Genomic DNA, 20,138 nt, shown 5'->3' with positions numbered 1-20,138 from the left:
TACAACGCAATGTCTGACTTTCCCGAAGCCGAGTTGCTGCACGGGACCACGCCCGCTTCGGTAATCGAAAAGCTCGGGGCAATCTTTGCAAGATACGGCATTCCGGTCGAAGAATGCACAGACAACGGGTCCCTGTTTTCCAGTCACGAAATCGCACAGTTCGCGAAAGCGTACGAATTCCTTCACGTCACGGCGAGTTCATAGTATCCAAGGTCAAAAGTCTGGCCGAAAAAGGAGTGCAAATTGGCAAACGAATTTCCAAGAAAACGTCTGAGGCTAACGAAGACTTCTGGCTTGGTGTTCTGACTTAGAGGGCAAACCCCCTGGAGAACGGTCGGTCCCCGGGACAGCTTCTTCAAGGACGGCGCCTGCGGACTCCACTGCCTGACCTTCTGTAAGAGCCAATCGTGGAGGCGAAGACGCACAAGCAGACAAGCATCGATCGCCCATCCCTCCCGCGCCTCCACAAGGATGATGTGGGGGGCGTAAGGAGGGGTCAAGGTCACGCAAGGCCAGAGTGGTAGCACCAGCAGGGCCGAGGTCCTATTTTGTTCAGACGGCAGACGATAAGCTGCTACGTTGAAACCGCCAACTCCTGCAGAGGACAAAAGAGTACATGAACCACGAAGCATCGGACGATGAATCGAGTGACAACTCTGATGATGAAGCGAGCACATCGCCAGAAGCATACGTCTCGTCAACAAACGTGCTAGTGCCGGTAATAGCATCGAGGCCATCTCCGTCGATCTTAAGAAGATCTCAGAGGCAAGTTAGGCCACCCGAACCATTGGGCTGCACGGGAAACTTTGAAGAATTTAGCAAGTGACGGCGATAGTGTTTTTCAAGTGAACTTTTATTTGAGGAGGGGGGTGTATCATATCTGTTTGTGTGCACATTATCTTTGGTTCCTAGCACGAACGTGCCGAAGTTTGCTTTCGTGATAACTGTCCCTCCCAACGGCACTCTTCCTTTCACACTAACGTTCTCACCCAACGTGGCTGTATATACGATGCAATGAACGATTGCTGGTATTCGTTCTCTCGACACGAACCGGCGTTCGTCACTCTGTCAGTCGTCATGACTGATATACCCAATGAGAACATCGCCATCTTCACACAGGAGATGACCCATCTATTCCGGTACACCAACCCAAAATGTCCGAGGAGAAAGAAATGCCGCTTCTTGATGCAGGACGTAAAGAAAGAACTCCTCGACGGACTGGTACAAAATCCGCCGAATACGGTAGATGAGTTTATGACAGAGTCAAGGTCGATTGAGGACACACTCGAAATGTGCAGAAGGCAATAGAAGAGCGAAGTGCTCACTCCTCAGTGAGAAATCCAAGCCCTGGGCCCCGGCGAATTCTGGGAGACCATCAGGACCATTGTGCGAGATCAATTGAGCAAAATGTTACCTTCGTTGCAATCTCAGGTACCAGGGGCCACTGAAATTCTCAGGAACTAATTTCGATGGCCACTGAGAGTTTCAAAAATGCAGCCCGAATCACTTCCTCCCTTATTACCTGCGCCGTCTTCACCCGCCATTCAGGCATTTCTCCGCGCTCACGCGAGGGCCCCGTAACGGAGCAATTCCATCGTCCGCCGCCGCCACCACCGTCAGCTGACTCGGCCGTCGCCCAGCGCAACTACCGTAAGACAGAGGTTTGGCACGCTCCAGACCACTGACCGCAATGCTACCACTATGGAGAAGCCGGCCGCGTCTGCCGCGGATGCCCATCCCGTGACTTGGGACTATGAGGGTTTACCGCGTCCCCAGCAAGGTGAACGCCCTCGTGATATCGCCGACTACCTCAGCACCACTCGGTGGAGCCCTCGGCGACCACCTCGTTCGCCGTCACCAGGCCGCTACCTGTCGCTGCAGCGCCGATCGTACATTGGCCCAACGCATGGTCGGTCCCGTAGCCTTTACCCAGTAAACAGCTACGAGGACTGAATGAAAAACTTTTGAGACGCTATTTCAGACGCTACAGTATCATCCAACGTATTGGTTCCCTGGATTATGAGGTCGTGCCAGAGGGCATTTCGCAATCACAGTGGCGCGGCACACGACCTGAATTTGCCCAAGTGGTGCCTCTTAAACTTCTACACGCCCGCTGAGGAACTTTGGTACATTGATTTCTTCAGCTCTGTTTTTTTTTCTTTACTACGGGTGCTTTTGTTTTTCGCCTTTGTGTTCGAAGCACCGCAACGATGCTATTTAGAGGTCGGTACTCACGTGTACTTATTTATCGTTCAACAGTGACCGCTTTTACCGGCTAATGAAATGTTCAACGTAATGGCCGGGCACCCGATGCGCCTGAGAGTATCGAAAGTTTCTCGCATGTTATAGATAGTTTTATCCGTTGCCTTTTCTCCCCGAACTTTGTGTAATCTGATTGTATGCGTAACGCGCACTGTAATGTACTTTCTGCAAGACACGCGGACACCAGCGATTGTGATGGAACCACCCTCGAACTATGTAAAAAAAACGACACGCTTGACTGGCTTGACCCGCTGATCAAATTTCGACAGTCGCCGACTGTGCTCGCCGCATTCGTTCTACTTTGAGTGTCACTTGCTTTTGTTGGCACAGGTTCGCCTAATAAAGAGTTAGATTGGTGATTCGCAACTTTTGCTACTGTGACCTTCTCCATCACTACAACGTGACAATGTGTGTCACACCGCCGAAAATGTTTTTAATCTTATGCATATCCACGACAAATTATACGACGCTGTAGCTGTCGCTATCAATTTATAAGTTTTATGAGTGATCTGTCAAACGGTATGATTCAAGAAGCCTCCAAAAGAAGCGTCATAAAAAACTGTATTGTGCGACACAGCAAATGGTACGACAACAGTCACTCGCGTCTGTTCATCAAAGAAACCAGAAGGCTGTTTGAAGATTGGTCGCTGGAGCTAACACTAGGAGGAAAATTACCGATTCTGTTATTTGTGAATTGCCCTTTTGACTTCGACATCTTCGCAATTGTGAAATTCTTCAACGTGAACGGATGTCCTTCAATTACTTAGTGACTCGGTAGCGAAGCGTAATAGCAGCATTGCTCTATTTGGGATAATTTAAGCACGCATTGGCACAGTATCGCTTTGAGGACCACTGAATAGAATGTGTTTTAGTTGCTGTGAAAGGGTGCATCAGTGCTTTAGAAGCAGATTAGGCAATTGTACAGAAATGATGAGCACGCCAATATGCGTCCCCTGCGCTGAAACGAGCGCGCTGCACCACAACGCCCACGGAATAAGCGCTGACGTGAGGGAAACATGTATTTAGCCGAATACGGCAAATCAGTTCAGCGGAATCCCGTAATGTAGGAAGTATCATGAAAGGGCAAATTTGTCATCCACCCGAATGTAGAATGAAACGACAAAGGAAACTTTCGGTTTCCCGTAAAGAACGTGTCGCGGTTAAGTAAAATTCGCGGAGGACGAATTTTTCCTCAATGGCGAAGCATACTTTCTGAGAAACCTGTATGCGTTTCCTTCGTCGCTTCGTGCTACATTCGAGTGGATGACAATTTTCCCTTTCATATATGTAGCTGTTCAGGGGGATTATGCCCGATGTATCCTAACGGAAAATTAAATTGGAGGGAGGCATTGGAAGTACCATTAGCCACAGACTATCTAGAAACCGGTGCCATTCTCAAAATTTCTTCTAAGCGGTTGTGCAAGCTCACTGGTTACAATTTCTTAACTGCCAATTGGTGCCATAAGTTTATTGCACACGAAGTTATTGATATCATTCTCGTCTATTAGATGATTACGTGTTTAGATTTCTTGTATTTGTAACGTCAACATAGAATAATACAGCTCAAGGACTACAATTATTCTACCTGACAATCTAGAAACCGGTGCCATTCTCAAAATTTCTTCTAAGCGGTTGTGCAAGCTCACTGGTTACAATTTCTTAACTGCCAATTGGTGCCATAAGTTTATTGCACACGAAGTTATTGATATCATTCTCGTCTATTAGATGATAACGTGTTTAGATTTCTCGTATTTGTAACGTCAACATAGAATAATACAGCTCAAGGACTACAATTATTCTACCTGACATAGATATTTTAATCATTTTGTGAACTTGAAAATGATCACCCCCATATAGATTTATCTTGACGCTTAATATACGTTCCCCTCATATAAGGGTATGTACCACGGCGTGATATGCACAAGGCTGCTCTACCGAAGCGCTTATGTGTATTCGGGCGATGCTTTTCCTAGTACCGGAATCCAGAATGCTGTCCTGAATCAGGCAGGGCCGATTGAGCAGAGCCGGACGAGACCTCGGATAACCTTCATAGTATTTGCAGTCAAAGTAACTACACGTCTCTGGAACATTTTACCCCTCCACGCGCGCACTGAGCATGCGCCGTCGATACCAGGAGAGCATGGTGGCCTTGGCGGCATAAACACGCGTCCTGTGTCGCCGTAAAATTGAACACCTATGAAAAACTCCTGCACAAGGCCAATCGCCACACTTTTTCAGCGCTGAATGTTAAATATGTTGACTCAACCATCTGAACTGTAGATCAGATCGTGGATGAGATCAGAACTGTTAGCAAATCGTGTCTGCAGTTCAACAGACACGATCTGCTAACTTCATTATCCTAGTTCACCCATCAATTAGAGACGCCAGGGGACTCCGAGCAGGGCGGACGCACAAACATTAGCTCCTGCTTCTTCAAATGATTTTGGTGGCATTTTTTGGCCAAATCCTGAAAAGTTGGGCATCATTAGACGTACGTCGCAAGAAACTAGCCGATAACTGAATTTTGTCGGTAGGTGAACTTTTCGACAATTTGTGACACTTTGAACTTGCGACCACGTTGTTCGTCGGCTAACCTTAACGGGCGAAGGCTAACGTCGGCGCGGCGGCCGTAGAAGGCCTCGGCCTATTCGGCGTGGTGGGGCGAAATGCCCGCAGTTGAGACGGTGGAAGGGGTTGATATCGACCCCGAAAAAGCGAATTGTCCCGGCTGGACCACGGCGGTGGGCAGAAACAAGAAGGCTCGACCAGAGACTCCGAAGTCGACGGCCAACACGGAGAAGTACAATGGCGGGAAAGGTGGTCGCGGCACGGCCGCCCCACAGAGCGCGATGAAGCAGCTCGTGAACGCCTCAAGACTCCCTAAAATGTCCCGGGACCATATGCGCATCATCGTCAGACAAAGAGGAGCCCTCGGCGTTAAGAACTCAATATGATTCGACTAGCCCAAGCTTTGGCCATGGCGGCGGCCTTTGCTCCGGACGAAGTGGGTGAAGACATCCTCTGCCCCAACGCCGCTCAGAACATTCTCATCGTTTCCATGCCTGTGAGGAATAACGCGTGTGCCTACGCGGCCGTTCAGATGATACGCCTCAGGGAAGACACGTACGACGTGGCAGCTTATTTAGCCGCCTCGGACAACGCATGCAAAGGAGTCATTCGCGGGGTCGACGCCGACTTCAGCTATGCTCTGCTGCGGACAATGATTGTTAACCAATGGAACTCGAAGGCGCTCGAGGTGAGACGTATCAGGACTACTACGACAGTGATGGTGCTCTTCGAATGTATGAGAGTGCCGAACTACGTCATGTGCGGCGCGGGCATGCTGCCCTACACGCTATTCAAATTCATGCGGACGTGTGTTACAACTGTGGAGATTTGCGACATCGAACAGATGTGTGCCCGAACCCAAGCAAGAGGAAATGCAGGGGATGTGGTCTAGCCTCCCCTGCCGACGATCATCAGTGCACGCCAAAGTGTGCTATCTGCTGGGGTCCTCACCTCACTGCGGACCGCAAGTGCAAGCAGCGCTTCCAGCTGCCCTACATTGTACGACAAAGAAGACGCCGACACAGGTGCACCAAGTCACAAGCGGCACAGGAAGTTCGTTCCCGTGATTCCAGGGTGGCGAGCGCGCCTGGACGTGGGCGTTCGCTGACGCCAGCGGCTCGTCAACGCAGCCTTTCCAGAGCGTGCCGCCGGTTTCGCTCCAGGGGGCGCTCCAACTCAAGAGGACCATGCCTCTCCAAGGGGCGCTTCCAATCCCTGGCGCACATCCAGGAAGGATCCACATTGACGGACCGAGTCAAGCAGAAGACGGACAAGGCGCCAAAAAAGGTAACGCAGATAACATTGCCACAACACAGGGAACACGCCAGAGTAAAGCAGCTTTTGCAAGGGAACGCCAGCCACAGAGCAGAAATCCAAAATGAAGACCAATTTCGAGGCCTTTCGGAAAGCAAACCTTCAATAAAGGCTAGAGTCCTCTTCGGGAGACGGAAAAACGCAGGCGCGTACACCTAAACGTAGGGCCACGTCCTCGCAGGAGGCAGCCGAACAGACTGGCACGATGGAGGCAGCTATGCAACGCTTGCTGGACCGTTTACAAAAATCCGTTAATCAATTGATCATCATCATCATCAGCCTATATTTATGTACACTGCAGGAAGAAGGCCTCCCCCTGCGATCTCGAATTACCCCTGCTTTGCGCTAGCTGATTCCAACTTGCGCCTGCGAATTTCCTAAATTCATCACGCCACCTAGTTTTCTGCCGTCCTCGACTGAATTGATCATGAACAATGAAATTGTACTCTTTACGGAGTCCAATTTCTAGAAAACGAGCAGACTAAGCGCGCTGAACCAGTTAGTACGGAAGTCACTCCAGCATCAGCTAGAAAAGCTACAGGTAGCGTTCCAGAGGCCCTATCAACTCAAAACATTAGCGATGGTGGGCCACACTAAGGAATTGATCATATGGCAGTGGAACTGCGTCAGTTTTTAGAGGCAAAAGGCCCCACTGCAGCAGTTTATCGCGACACAGGCGAACAAACCGCACGGCAATTAATTACAAGAAACCAGAACGTAAAGTTCGTTATTTCCAGGTTAACGAACCATCTCGGCGAACAGAGATGGCAGACTCGGCCTGGCGGTCCTAGTTGCGAAGAAACGCTAATTTCAAGAGCACAAATTGCAATTGGGCAAAATGTGGGTGGAGGTAATGCTTATCGAAATAATTCACAACAGCAGGCTTAAAAACAGCGTTTTGATTCTAAACATTTATTGTTCCCCGAGAGATCGTCACAAGGCATTCTTGTCGATTATAGTCAAGGCGGCGGCAAAAGCGAAGCAGGCTCCACTCGTGGTAGCCGGAGACTTTACTGCGGCACATCAGTAGTGGGCTTATGTGATACACTCCCTTAAAGTAATAAATCTACTTAAAGCTGTTACAAACTACACTCTAGAGCTAGTTACGGACCCACAGTTTCCCACGCGCATCGATAATTGAGTGTCGCGGGACACCAAGGCGGATCTGGCCTTCGCGAAGAATGCCACCGGTTTAAGTTGGCACAATAAGAAAAAAAATCTGCGAAGTGACCACTTTAATGTGGAAATTTCTCTTGAAATTAGGGCAGCTCCCCTTAGGACTTTCAGCGTAGTATACTGGGACGCCTTCCGCAAGTGACGGGGAGATGACTCGGACGAGTACGAGTCCTTCGAAGACCTCTTAAAGAGATCCAAAGAGGACGTCAAGGCTTTTACTAAAACATTCGAAACGGTCTTAAAATTCAACAGAATGGATGCGCACTTGGCGCACCTTGTAGAGGCCAAAAACTCCTTACTCGCCAGATAGCAAGCGCGGAGGCTCAATCGGAGGCTGCGTAAGAAAGTAGCGGTGTTAAATTGTGAAATCAAAGTGTATTGCCAAGAATTGAGCGAGCAGCAATAGAACTAGGTTTGCTCGGCAGTCGACGGACAGATGCGTACTGGAGGCAAATGGAACCTCCTGAAGCAACTGTTAGACGGCTCACAATCCAAAACCAATCAGTGCCTAGCTTAGATAGAATAATCCATGATCATAAAGGAGATAGGCTAACAGAAGTCGACATACTTCAGAGCTTAGCAGGCATGTATCTCCCCGTAGGCCCCTCGGGGCCTGAGGACTACCCAGAGTATAGAGGTGAGCCCATAGAGGGGCTCGACTCCCGGGTCACTAAAGCGGAAGTCAGAAATGTGCACACGAGCTAAACGGGTGCGCGTTGCCCCGGCCGGATGGCATCTCCAACAGACTCCTGCGACAACCTTGATGACAAATCAATCGAGAAGCTTACGGTGGAGATCAACCGCACGTGGGAAACTGGTTGGGTCCCAGTGGCCTTGAAAACGACCTCTGTAGTCCTTATCCCGAAACCAGTAAAACCCTCACACCCGAGAACCTCAGGCCAATGTCCCTCACGTCCTGCGTGGGCAAGGTAGCTGAGCACGTATTCCACGACAGAGTAACGAGATACATCGAGGAACGAGAACTGTTCCCGTGTATCATGGTAGGCTTCAGAACCTCTCTATTCACGCAGGACGTCAAGCTGCTCATCAAAAGGGAGATTATCGACGTGAACACCAGGGATGTCAGAGATATTTTGGCGTCAGATCTCGCCAAAGCCTTTGACAACATCACACACATATTCCTTCTGGAATCCACCTCGGTTTTAAGCTTAGAGTAACGCTTTCACGCGTATGTCAGCTCTTTCTTAAGGGACCGTTGGGCCGCTATTAGAATCTGTGAACTAAGACCCGAAGAGTTCAAGTTAGTAGTTAAGGGCACTCCGCTGGGCACCGTAGTCTCAACCCTCCTTTTCAACATAGTAATGAAAGGCCTCTCGGAAAGGCTGAGGGTTGATGGCATGAACCACGCGCTCTATGTGGACGAAATCAGCGTATGATGCGGTGGGGGGTCCGACGGGGCCGTGGAACGTGCCCTTCAGGAGGTCCTAGATGTTACGGAAGAGTGCTTTAAAGGGACGGGACTCTGTCACGGTCAAAGTCAGAACAACTGCTTTAGAAACCAGATCGCAGGGGCGAAAGACAGTGTACCCCTCTGGAACAGATTCCTATTAACCTACATGCGAAATCTGGCCAGATGATCCCCAGAAAGGAATCGTTCAGGGTTCTAGGTGTGATAATAAATGCAAAGAGAAGCAACAATCAAACTGTTGCGCGCGTCAAGGCAAAGACGGGGAACATGTTCCGATTAATAACAAGAGTCTCGAATGACAGAGGCGACCTCAGTGATAACAATCTCCTTGGGCGGTATCATGCGTTCCTCATGAGCCACATAAACTACGTAGCATCGGCGCTCAACTTGTCCCGCTCGGAGGAGGCCAAAACTTATGTGCTGATGAGAAAAAGCATTAAATGCGTACTGGGAATTCCCACTACCACTAGCACAGATAAGCTCCTAAAATTAGGGGTTCACAACACCCTCACGGAAGTAATCAAAGCATAAAGAACGAGGCGAACCGTCCGCCTCTCGTCTTAGAAGGCAGGCAGAAGCATATTAAAGTCCGCAGGTCTGGCCCCCATGGCCATCGACGAGAATTCCACCATACTCACACCATCAGGGAGACCTTTGAGATTAGCGCTTTCCCAAGGAAAGTACACCCCCAATTTAATGTGGCTAGACGAAAGGCACCAGTCCGCTCTCTCATTGACTTTACGCACAAAAGCCTGCAACTAACTACCTATGCAGATGCTGCCCAGTATAGGCACACAGATTTATTTGTAGTTATTGTAGCTGATTCTGATGGGAAAATCTTTATTGAAGCTTCGGTAAGGCACACTATGGTAGCCGCGGCTGAACAGGCTGCCATCGCGCTAGCAATGAACGACCGCTCGCGGCTTTACTGGCTGACTCGAGATCAGCCATACGAGCCTTTCTATCTGGCCTAATCTCGAAAGAGGTGGCGGCTCTAATCAAGCAAAGACCGCCTGATGCTTTTCACACTATCGCATGGTTCCCGGTGCACATGGGAACCAATGTACATCCCAGCAAACTCGACCCGAATGAGCTCGTTATTGATCAAGCGCGAGTCTAACATTCGGCGATGGTGCTGATCCGCTAGTCAGTCCGCATTGTAAGCATAACTCTGACCCATTACTCTCTTTTCATGAAATGAAAACAGAATAGAGAGTCTCTTGGACGCAGGCTATTCCCGCTCCCACACCCAAAGCTAACTTGACCTAAATCTTCACCATTAAGAATGATACAAGCCGGATCTTTCAAGTCGAGAGGCAAGTTTAGCCACTTTTCTCCGGACATCGACCACACTGCCCCATGTGCAATGAAGATTACTGCTCGTTAGCACACGTGCTCTTGCAATTTTCGGCGTTATAAAACTCCTCTTTTAATAAACAAGAGGACTGGGAGGAAGCCCTTAAAGGCGGCGATCGCCAGGACCAAAAAAGGGCTGTCCAAAGGGCCCGCGAACGGGCGGAGGACTATGGTCTTGCGGACCGAACGTGGGAGTGGCCTGCCACTATGACTTAGTAGTTCCTTTGAACCTTAATAAAGTTGTTGACCGACCGACCGACCGACTGACTGACTGACCCAACAATGTTTCGTTCTTAATATGTTTTCGAGACAGTGGGTATAAAAGCACACTTTTCAACTAAAACTGTAGCCTAATGTGGTTGTTACATTTATGATGACACCACCGCGATCTCATTACTTATCAAAAGTTATCAAAATGGGAATTAGTCTTATGTACCTGATTAAACGATGTTCCCGAAAGTATGTTGACTACCTCGATTCCGTCAATGCAAATAGGTATAACTTGATTTACCTGAAATTCCTTGCTGCTCGGGCCTCAAATGTATTCTTATATTCGGAATATTGCATTGCTATGAGTGACGATAGTCGCGCACTTTGCGTTGTCACCGCATCGGTGACCTGATGGTATGACATCGGCCTTTCACGCAGGGGGTACTACGCTCCAATCCAGGTACCGCGCAATAACGAGTTGTTCTTCTATTGGGCAGACATGTGCCCCCTCCAGGTGCTCGGTTACGTATGGGAGTTCACATCTCAAATGCGGGCCCTACAGTGATTTGCAGACGTGGTCTCTGGGCGCAGCTTGTCGAAGCACATAGGGCCTTGTATAGCATTCGCAGCTGCTGTCGGGGGCAGGATAGAGTAGAGGTGCTGTCGGGCACCTAGCGGTAAAATAGTTGCAAGCGCGATACTTGCCCGGTGCCCGACCACGGCAAAACCTCAATGAAACTAGGGTAAATGCTGAAATAGAAGCGGCGCTGACCCCTTTTTGCAGGTTTTTGATCGGTCGACACGATTAAACAGATTTTACATGGCGTTGGCTCCTCCTGGTAAATACAACTGGTAGCGAAGCTTCCATAGAAGCCCATACGTTCAAAACATGGCGGCTTATCGGCGGTTCATGGGGCTTAGCGCCATCTGTGTGAGGACTGAACACTTCTGGCGGAAAGAAAAATAAGTTGACGTCATATCCGTTAAAAACAGAAGTGACGTCATTTTGTTTTCATGGGCGCCAAATTTGTTTTCGGAGGCCTGCCATAGTGCTGTACATTCAGATGCCCCGCCATTCGACTTGCTGGCCGTACCGAGCTTTCAGCGCGGAAAGTGATGCAGGAAAAGGTCAGCCGTACGGTTGTCAAAATCGCATCGCTGCAAGAACATAGTTTCGTTGGAGGCAGACGAACGCTTTAGGCGTAGATTGCGTAGACTGCTCGTCCTTTCGTCGGACGCCAAGCCCGTCGGCCAGCGCTGTCGCACGAAAGCAACTAAAGTAAACAAGTATCTGACGGTCGCAACTCACTATTTTTGACGGCACAGGTCAAGAAACAATAAAACTACCCGCGTCATCGTCAAACAAACGTCAATATGCAAAACAACACGACATGTGAGGGGGGCGTATTGTAACAGGGGAACTTTACGAGCGCGGCTTTCCACGCAATCAAAGAGCTGCATTACATTGCTAGCGATAGCGGCGTCAACACCCATCGCTATCGATGGGCGCGCTCACGGTGGGCGCTGAAAAAAAGGTATTTATTGATAATGATCAAGTGAAGCAGAGTTGTATCGTTTTTCTCGCCATGCGTATATAAAATGGATTAGGAATTTTATTTTTGCTGAATGAATCTAACTGCATCCCGCTTTAATTAAAAAACACTTTTTTCTTTCCCAGTGTTAATTCCCTCCAAACTTAGTCGCGCTTCAATAGCTGCTCCCATAACCACCCTTGCTGATGTCGGTGACAATTGGTTCTGAACCGCTTTTCGCCCGAAGCTTCGCCACCTATGTGGATCGACCTTTGGATTCTTCCCCAGCACAGTTCACCCCTAAGGAAAGCCACATGTCGGGTCGGGGGCCGCCTGTACATGTATGGATAACCAGTTGGTAACCGACGATCGCGTGGATTCGAACCTATGTTCTCCTGCATCCGAGGCGCACACTCCTCCACGATGCCGACTTCTACGCTCATTGTGGTTCCCAGTACGATATTCCTGTTTGTTGGATAATTGTAGGCAAATTAGGTTCACTCTCGAATGGAAGCGCTCTTGGCCTATTTTCGCCCCTCTCACATTTGGCGCTTGGTGCATACACCTAAGTTGAAGCCGAACAGGCGACTTATATAGAGCGGTTGCTTAAGGAAGCATTAGTCCCTGGAAGCGTGCCACTCCTCTGCAATCATGATTTTAGCCGTGTCAAAATTTATCTGAATCTATTCTCCGCTCATAAGGATGTTTTAAGGGCACAGTCCACCTAACAAAATAGCCTATGGAATGAAACGGCTTCTCAAACTGCAAATATGTCCTCGTCAAGCGCCAAATAAAATACTTAGGAATATTTCAAGTTTGTCTACACTTATCTTCATTCTTGCTTTACAGACAAACCGGAGTGCGCTGCATGGATTCTACGAAACACTTTGAATGAAACTCACAATGAGTGTATTCAGAATTTTAATAAGACATGCGTTCGCAGTGGGACAGATGTGCATAAGTACGACAAGGAAAAGTGCAAGAAAAACAGCGCAGAAGAATAACAACTGCAGAAAGAGGCACGTAATAACTATTGAAAGACCATACTTGGGCAGAAATAAAATTTCTCGTTAAGAACGTGCGTAGGTTTCATTTAGAGATTTTGTTTCGCTGTTTAACAGTAAACATTCTTTGTTATATTCATGTGCGCCACGCCAGAAAGGGCATTAAGTCTTTGCAAGGACCATAAACGTGTGAGTAACACCTGCAGTTTCTAATCTAAGAGGAGTGCAAACGATTTCATTAGAATATCCCGCCGAAATAATCGCGGATACACAATAATATTTTATTTGCTTGCTTCTAGAATATTACTGCTGGTTGACATCTATCGCATATAGCATGTGCATAGTTAGTGCTAGATATTAGCATTTACAAGGCTAAAAAGTAGCACAATAACTTGACATTTTCTTAAATGCGAGAAGAAGGTACCTGCGTAATAAGACCTGCTAGAAAAGTTGATATTACCTACTCAACAAACATCTCAACAATGTGATTCCTATTGTGGTCAGTTGGGGCTGAAATGAGCTATTTCGTCGCACAGCTCTAGCTTTTTTTTTTTTTGCTGATGCGGAAATGCATACTGACGGGTTTGACTTAGCCGTAAGATAGAAACAACAAATTGTATTCCTTGTGTTGGGAACTCGTTCGAGAGGAGACTATAAGTGTGCACCCTTCCGCTCTATTAGATAAAGTTGTAATAATCCTCTATTCTCCACCGTGTTTTTGCCGAATTCAAGATCACGTGTGTGTGTTTGTAAGCACAGATTTAAATGAACGAGACTGCAAATAATAATAGCTGAGTATTTTCCACCGTGGCTTACCACTACCGTGTCCTGCAGCTGCAAGAAATAAATTACGTCCATTCGAGACAGCGCAGTCACGTTACCACATATGCGTAGTGCAGAAACGAGCGTTCGGTATTTTTCGGAGTGCATGGAATGCCATTCTTTTTAAGCACCTACGAAGTAAATGATCGAAGATAGAGGTGCAGCTTGACTGGGATTGTGGGAACAAAACATCGAAGCCACTCTTATATCCTAACAATCATGGTAGAGGAAAAAAGGTGTTCGCAGCCGGCCCTCCGAAGCGGAGTACTGTTAATGTTGCCGCCAACGTGTTATAATAGAAAAGCGCCGGGAAATCTAGTTAATCTTTTCTCAAACTGTAACTGACAATGCTGCAAATACACGTCCTAATGGAGTGGTCTGTGGCAGCACCAAGTCCAGGGCAAAGTCACATTTTTAAAACAACTGCGCTTGCTATTGCTAGCACGGCAGTGTGAATAAAAATGCAGCTGTACACCAGTGCAGTGACAACAAGCAGAATTAGGGTGCAAAAAGCCCGAAAAAGCTCAGACATACCATTACCGCTTCATAAAGTCCCACTACGCGGGCGCTATTCTCAATCGCAAAATTTATTCCAACACCAACCAAGGCAGGCTTCACCCCACGTGGCTTAATCAATCCTGCAGCTTCGGAATTTCTAGAGCTTCTTCTGTTGGCCACTCTATTTTAGCCGAACACCACACATATCACCGCAAAATGAGCAATAACAGGTGTCGCAAGTTCTCAGGTTTCCGTATCGAAGAATCCTTGGGTGACACAACTTTGGGTTTTCACGTTCCGAAATTGTTGCCAGGTTTATGCACGTTTTTGTCCGAGAGCGTGGGCTGAAATTCCTGTCATTCCGGCCGCATTTAAATGGCGACGAATGTCACGAACGCTCGTGCACTGAGATTTCGATGCACGGTAAAAAAAAAAAAAACAAGTGGTCAAAATTATTCTGCTCTATCGCACTGTTCACATCGGCTCCGTCTTCTACAAATGATTTTGCAGCGATTTCAACTGCATTCTACCGATAATCTTTCACCAACGGATCTGTGAAGTCGAGAGGCATCGACGGATACCAGATTTTGAGGTCGGCCACCATTATTCGCGGAGATATTGAACTTTCTGTGCTCCGATCACGCCGCAGCCACGCTAGGCCTAGGCGTCTACGCCGAACGCTAGGCCTAGCCGGCGCAACAGCTGCGCGCCGCCGACGGACGCGGTGCCACGTATACGGACTTTTCTCAACGAAGCGTCACAAGCCGACGAACGTGGCTCAAGAATCAGCATTAAATTGATGGGGGACGACAATTCCCCCGACGAAATTACCGAAGAAGCAGGATGGAAAACCGCCGGAGCGCGGCGTTCGACACCCCGAAACCGCGGGGAGAACCTGACGCACCACATCGACGCACGAACGGGCAAGCTCGGCACCGGGCAGCAAGGTACTAAACCCAAGTATATTAAATGAAATGTCATCAAGGCGGGACGCATGCCCAGACTACCGAAGGATGAAATCAAGATCGTGGCTCGACCGCAGGGCGAGCTCGACATCGTTAAGGTCGGTGCCCCGACAGTCACCGCTGCCATCTTCGCAGCCGCTGGTATAAGTGGAGAAGAAAGCGCGGAAGACACCGTCTGTCCGAACTCACATCAGAACATCGTCGTTGTCAGCACTCCAAAACGATCGAACGCGGACCGCTACGCCAAAATGCGGCAAAATCACATCCAAGAGGAACCGCACGAAGTCGACGCGTACGAAACGGCACCCGATAATACAGCGAAAGGAGTAATTCGAGGCATCCCCATTGAGGACGGACCCCAAGTGCTGAACAACAACAACGTAAACCAGAGAAACCCACTGGCACTGGCGGCCAAACGCATCGGCACTATGACCACGGTAGTCATCGCGTTCGACGGACTCAAGGTACCCAACTTCCTCAGGTGCGGCGCAACACTAATCCCTTGCAAGTTGTATTGCAAGCAGATTGACATCTGTTATCAATGCGGTTGCCTCGGCCACCGCATGGACGTTTGCCCAAATCCCGCCAACCGCATTTGCCGGGGCTGCGGCCTCCGCAACTCCGACCAAGGACATCAATGCTCGCCCGAGTGCAACCTGTGCGGCGGTGCTCACATTACCGCCGACAGAGCCTGCAACGCAAGGTACAAGACTCCGTACGTGATTCACAGACGACGATGGGAGCGCCAAAACGCAAATAACCAACTGACGCAGGAAGACTTCCCACCCATCCAGTCGACCAGATGCAGATCCAGGCAGCGGTAGCCTAGCCGGTCCCGGTCTCGCATCAGGCAAAAGCACAGCCACGCTCTGACAAGAGCAAGATACAGGACACCGGTTCCCATAGACAAGGTGAGCTAGGCGGACACTGTCCGGGGCACCGCGCGGGAGGGGGTCGGCCAAGCACCTGAAGTCCCAGAGCACAATCAATAGGCCGATAACGGCGTCTCAGAGGCGCTAAGGAAAGAGAACGCGGTGATGCGCGAACCAATCCGAAAGCTACTGCAAGAGATGCGAGAACTCAGACGCGAGCGCGCCGTGGCAGATCAAAATAAACACAGTGCACAACCACCGGTGCCGGCGAGCGTTCCTGACGCGGACGCACCGCCCCCGAAAAAACTGGCGGTACAACAACAATCACACGAGGGAGGTTTCGAGAGCCAGGTACGAGCGGAAATTACTGATATCAAGAGAATGCTATGCACCATGCAAAGCACCATTGAGACCCTTCATGCAGCAGTTCTCGGGCTCGCAAATAGGACCACTAACCTCGAGGGAAACGTGCCGATGATATTCAAACAACCCGTATTCACGCAAAGCGGACACGTAACGGCGAGCACCGACGCGGGCCGAGCAACCATCAAGGGCAGCCGGGTAACTCACATCCGCTTCAACATGGCCAACGATAATCGAGGGATAGTAATATGGCAGTGGAACTGCCGTGAGTTAGCCAGCAAAAAGGCATTATTCAGCAACACATCAGACATGCAACACGTAAACCGGACGTAATATTACTCCAAGAAACGCTCACCAACGCGGCTACTTTAACAGGCTCACATTCGTTGACCACGAAATAAGTGGCATCCAGATGGAACACGCTCTCATCGAACTGATACCCACCAAGCAGAGGAAACAAAGCATATACATACTGAACGTATACAGCAGCCCGTCGAAACCCCGCCAACGCTTTCGGGGGCTGTTTCAGAAGACGCTCAAGATTGCCGGGTCCCGGACGCTGATTGCAGGGGGCAATTTCAACGCGGCAAACACGGCGTGGGGTTACGGATACAGCACGGCCAAGGGAAGACAACTCGGACAAGACGCGCAGGAACTCGACTCCACGTTCATTACGGATCCGGCGCATCCGACGACAGTCGGCAACTCCACCACCAGGGGCACGACTCCGGACCTGACGTTCGTCAGAAATTCTGGGACGACGGACACCACGTGGAAAAACACGTCGACCGACCTGGGGAGCGAGCACAATCGTGGAAATACACGTCCCGACGCCGGACAAGGCGCCGGGCAGTAATCGAAAATTCGAATGAACCGACTGAGAATATTTTAGAAAAAAAAACGAGACCAACAACAGTCTTGAGAAGATATGATCACGGACATTGAAGCATAGACCCGCTTTTTGGTCGCGGACGCGAGAGCGTCAACCAGGACCATCTAAACCGAGGTCGAAACGGACAAAATGGACAGCCGCCTGGCGCATCTTATCAAGGCGAAGAAGTCGGTCCTGGCCATATGGAAGGGACAGAGACTCAATCGGAGACTCAGAAACAAAATAACGGAGATCAATCGCAACATCGAAGAACACTGCCGCACGCTCAACCGCCAGCAATGGGACGAGTTATGCAATGCAGCGGACGGCCAACTACACAACGGGAAATCGTGGAACCTGCTCAGATCCCTGTTGGACGAAACGAAGACCAAGTCCCACCAGAAAGACTCTCTCGCACGTCTGTTGCATAAGGAGCTCAAGAAGCATGGTGAAGATGCAGTGACCGCCCGATTACGAGCAAAGTACCTGCCGCACACTTCGACCGTTCAACACGGCCCGTATGAAGGGGATCCGAACGAAGAATTGGGTAAGGACTTAAGCGTAGAAGAGGTCCGGACGGCACTGCACACCTCCACAGCAGTTCGGCGCCGGGCCCCGACCGGGTGTCAAATCGCGCCCTGAAGAATCTCGACGACCGATCTGTGGAACAGCTGACGGCATACATCAATGACTGCTGGCAGCGTGGCAGCCTCCCACAACAGTGGAAAACTGCGACAACGATCCTCATCCCCACACCCGGAAGAGCGCCGAGCCTCGACAATCTTCGCCCCATATTGCTAACGTCGTGCGTCGGCAAGACCATGGAGCACGCAACACTTAGCCGCTGGCAAGCCCACTTAGAGCAGAAAGGGGCACACCCACCCTACATCATATGATTCCGCCCACACCTGTCCACGCAAGACGCAATGATACAACTGAAACACCAGGTGTTTGACGGCTAGACGAGAGGCACCAGAGCAATTCTAGGCCTCGACCTCGAGAGCGCGTTCGATAGAATCGCGCACTCGGCGATCTTATGCCAGATATCGCGCCGCCACCTGGGCTTACGCACGTACAACTACGTGAAAGATTTCTTGACAGACAGACGAGCTATTTTAGTGGCCGGCGGCGTCCACCTAGAAGAGCAAACGCTGGGAAGCACTGGCATCCCGCAGGGCTCGGTAATCTCGCCCACACTATTCAACCTGGCCATGATTGGGCTAGCGAAAAAATTGCAGGAACTCGAAGACGTACGGCACACCATATACGCCGACGACATCACCATCTGGGTGCACGAAGGCAGAGACGGTCACATCGAAACAGCGCTGCAACTAGCAATTGACACAATAGAGGAACACCTCATGGGTACGGGCTTACGATGTTCGCCGAAAAAGTCGGAACTCCTACTATACCACCCCACGCAAAGGGGCAGACCACCCGGGGGTGGTGGGAATGCGGCGACGACCAGGCGAGAATACGAAGAGATCAGACTACGCACGAGGAACGGAGCAACCAACCCAATAGTCCAGAAAATAAGGGTCCTGGACAAGATAATCCAGGCCAACGGCGTCAATGGCAAAACGATTACTAAACTCAAGTAGAAGACAACCAACGCCATGAGACTCCTCAAGGGGGTAACTAGCAGAATAAACGGAATGAGGGAGACGAGTCTCACACGACTCATACACTCTTTCATGATGTGCCACATTGCGTACGTCGCGGCATTCCACAACTGGTACAAGGGAGAAGAAGCCAAGATCAACGTCCTCAACCGCAGGGTGTGCAAGATAGCACTGGGTCTGCCCTAGTCCACCAGCACGCACCGCTTGCTCCAGCTCGGGCTTCACAACACGCTGAGCGAAATCGCCGAGGCGCAGCGCACTTCACAACTAGAAAGATTAGCGGGCAGGAGCGTGGGACGCCAGATCATGGAAAGTCTCGGCATCCGTTACCACACACAACAGGGACAGAAAGTTAAGAGTCGACCCGATTCCACGGAACGTCCACCCGGATTACAACCGGGGCAGAAGGGTGGCCAGGGCCAGAGCTCTCCTTCACACTCACGGAGACAAACCAGGGACACGATTCGTTGACGCCGCGGAATACGCAGAACGCTCGCGATTCGCGGTGGCGGTCGTTGATTCGAAAGGCACAACGCGCATATCGGCAAGTGTAGCGTGCGCGCGCGCAGAAGAAGCGGAGGAAGCGGCGGTGGCACTCGCCCTCACGGATCAGACGTGCACGACGGTTCTCTGTGACTCACGACAAGCAGTCAGAAACTTCGCCAAAGGACAGTGGCGCGCGTCGTGAGCAATCGCTATGAGAGGTAGAATTTCAAACCAGAATCCAATGGTTCCCAGCGCACATGGGAGAAGTATCAGAAACGCATCGCAACCAAAACGAGACGACACACGACAAGGCGCTCGAGCTCACGAACCGCGCCGGCGACCGTCGTCCATGGGACAGCACTAAAGACTGCTTGGCGAGCTACAACGAAATTACCAAGGCCCTCTACCTGGCCCCCCGAACCTCCCCTCCGCCCAGCGAGAAGCTGGACAGGGCGCAGGCGGTGGCCTTCAGACAACTGCAGACGCTAACGTACGCTAACCGGGCACAATACCACAGACTCTACCGCGGTACATAACCTACAAATACATATATGCAAGGTCTGCCAAACTGAGATAGCCACTTTGGCTCACATGCTCTGGGACTGTAACGAAAACCCGTACGGTGCTAACTCCGGAACCCTTCCTCCGCGGTGGGCCGCTGTCTTGCGCAGCTTCAGCCTCTGCGATCAACTCTAGACCGTCCAGCAGGCCCGCGAGGCGGCGGCGAGGCAACAGCTCGACGTCCCCACGTGGGCGACCTAATGCCCCGTCGGCAAAAGCTCTGCAGG

The 20,138-nt window shown here is 50.2% G+C and overlaps 1 protein-coding gene across 1 annotated transcript in view; it reads left to right on the top strand.

Moving 5' to 3' along the window:
* The window catches only part of LOC119452587 (uncharacterized), a 149,983-nt gene extending 137,061 nt beyond the window's left edge, over positions 1–12,922 (top strand). Inside the window, exon 8 of the mRNA XM_049668468.1 lies at positions 12,697–12,922. Coding sequence (XP_049524425.1) covers positions 12,697–12,851 — 155 coding nt within the window. The 3' untranslated portion in view covers positions 12,852–12,922. The remainder of the gene's footprint in view (positions 1–12,696) is intronic.
* Positions 12,923–20,138: the final 7,216 nt, after the last annotated feature.

Source organism: Dermacentor silvarum, chromosome 5, assembly GCF_013339745.2.
Source record: "Dermacentor silvarum isolate Dsil-2018 chromosome 5, BIME_Dsil_1.4, whole genome shotgun sequence".
NCBI lineage: Eukaryota > Metazoa > Arthropoda > Arachnida > Ixodida > Ixodidae > Dermacentor > Dermacentor silvarum.
The sequence above is the reverse complement of the archived record's forward strand: the minus strand, read 5'-3'. Positions and strand labels throughout refer to the sequence as shown.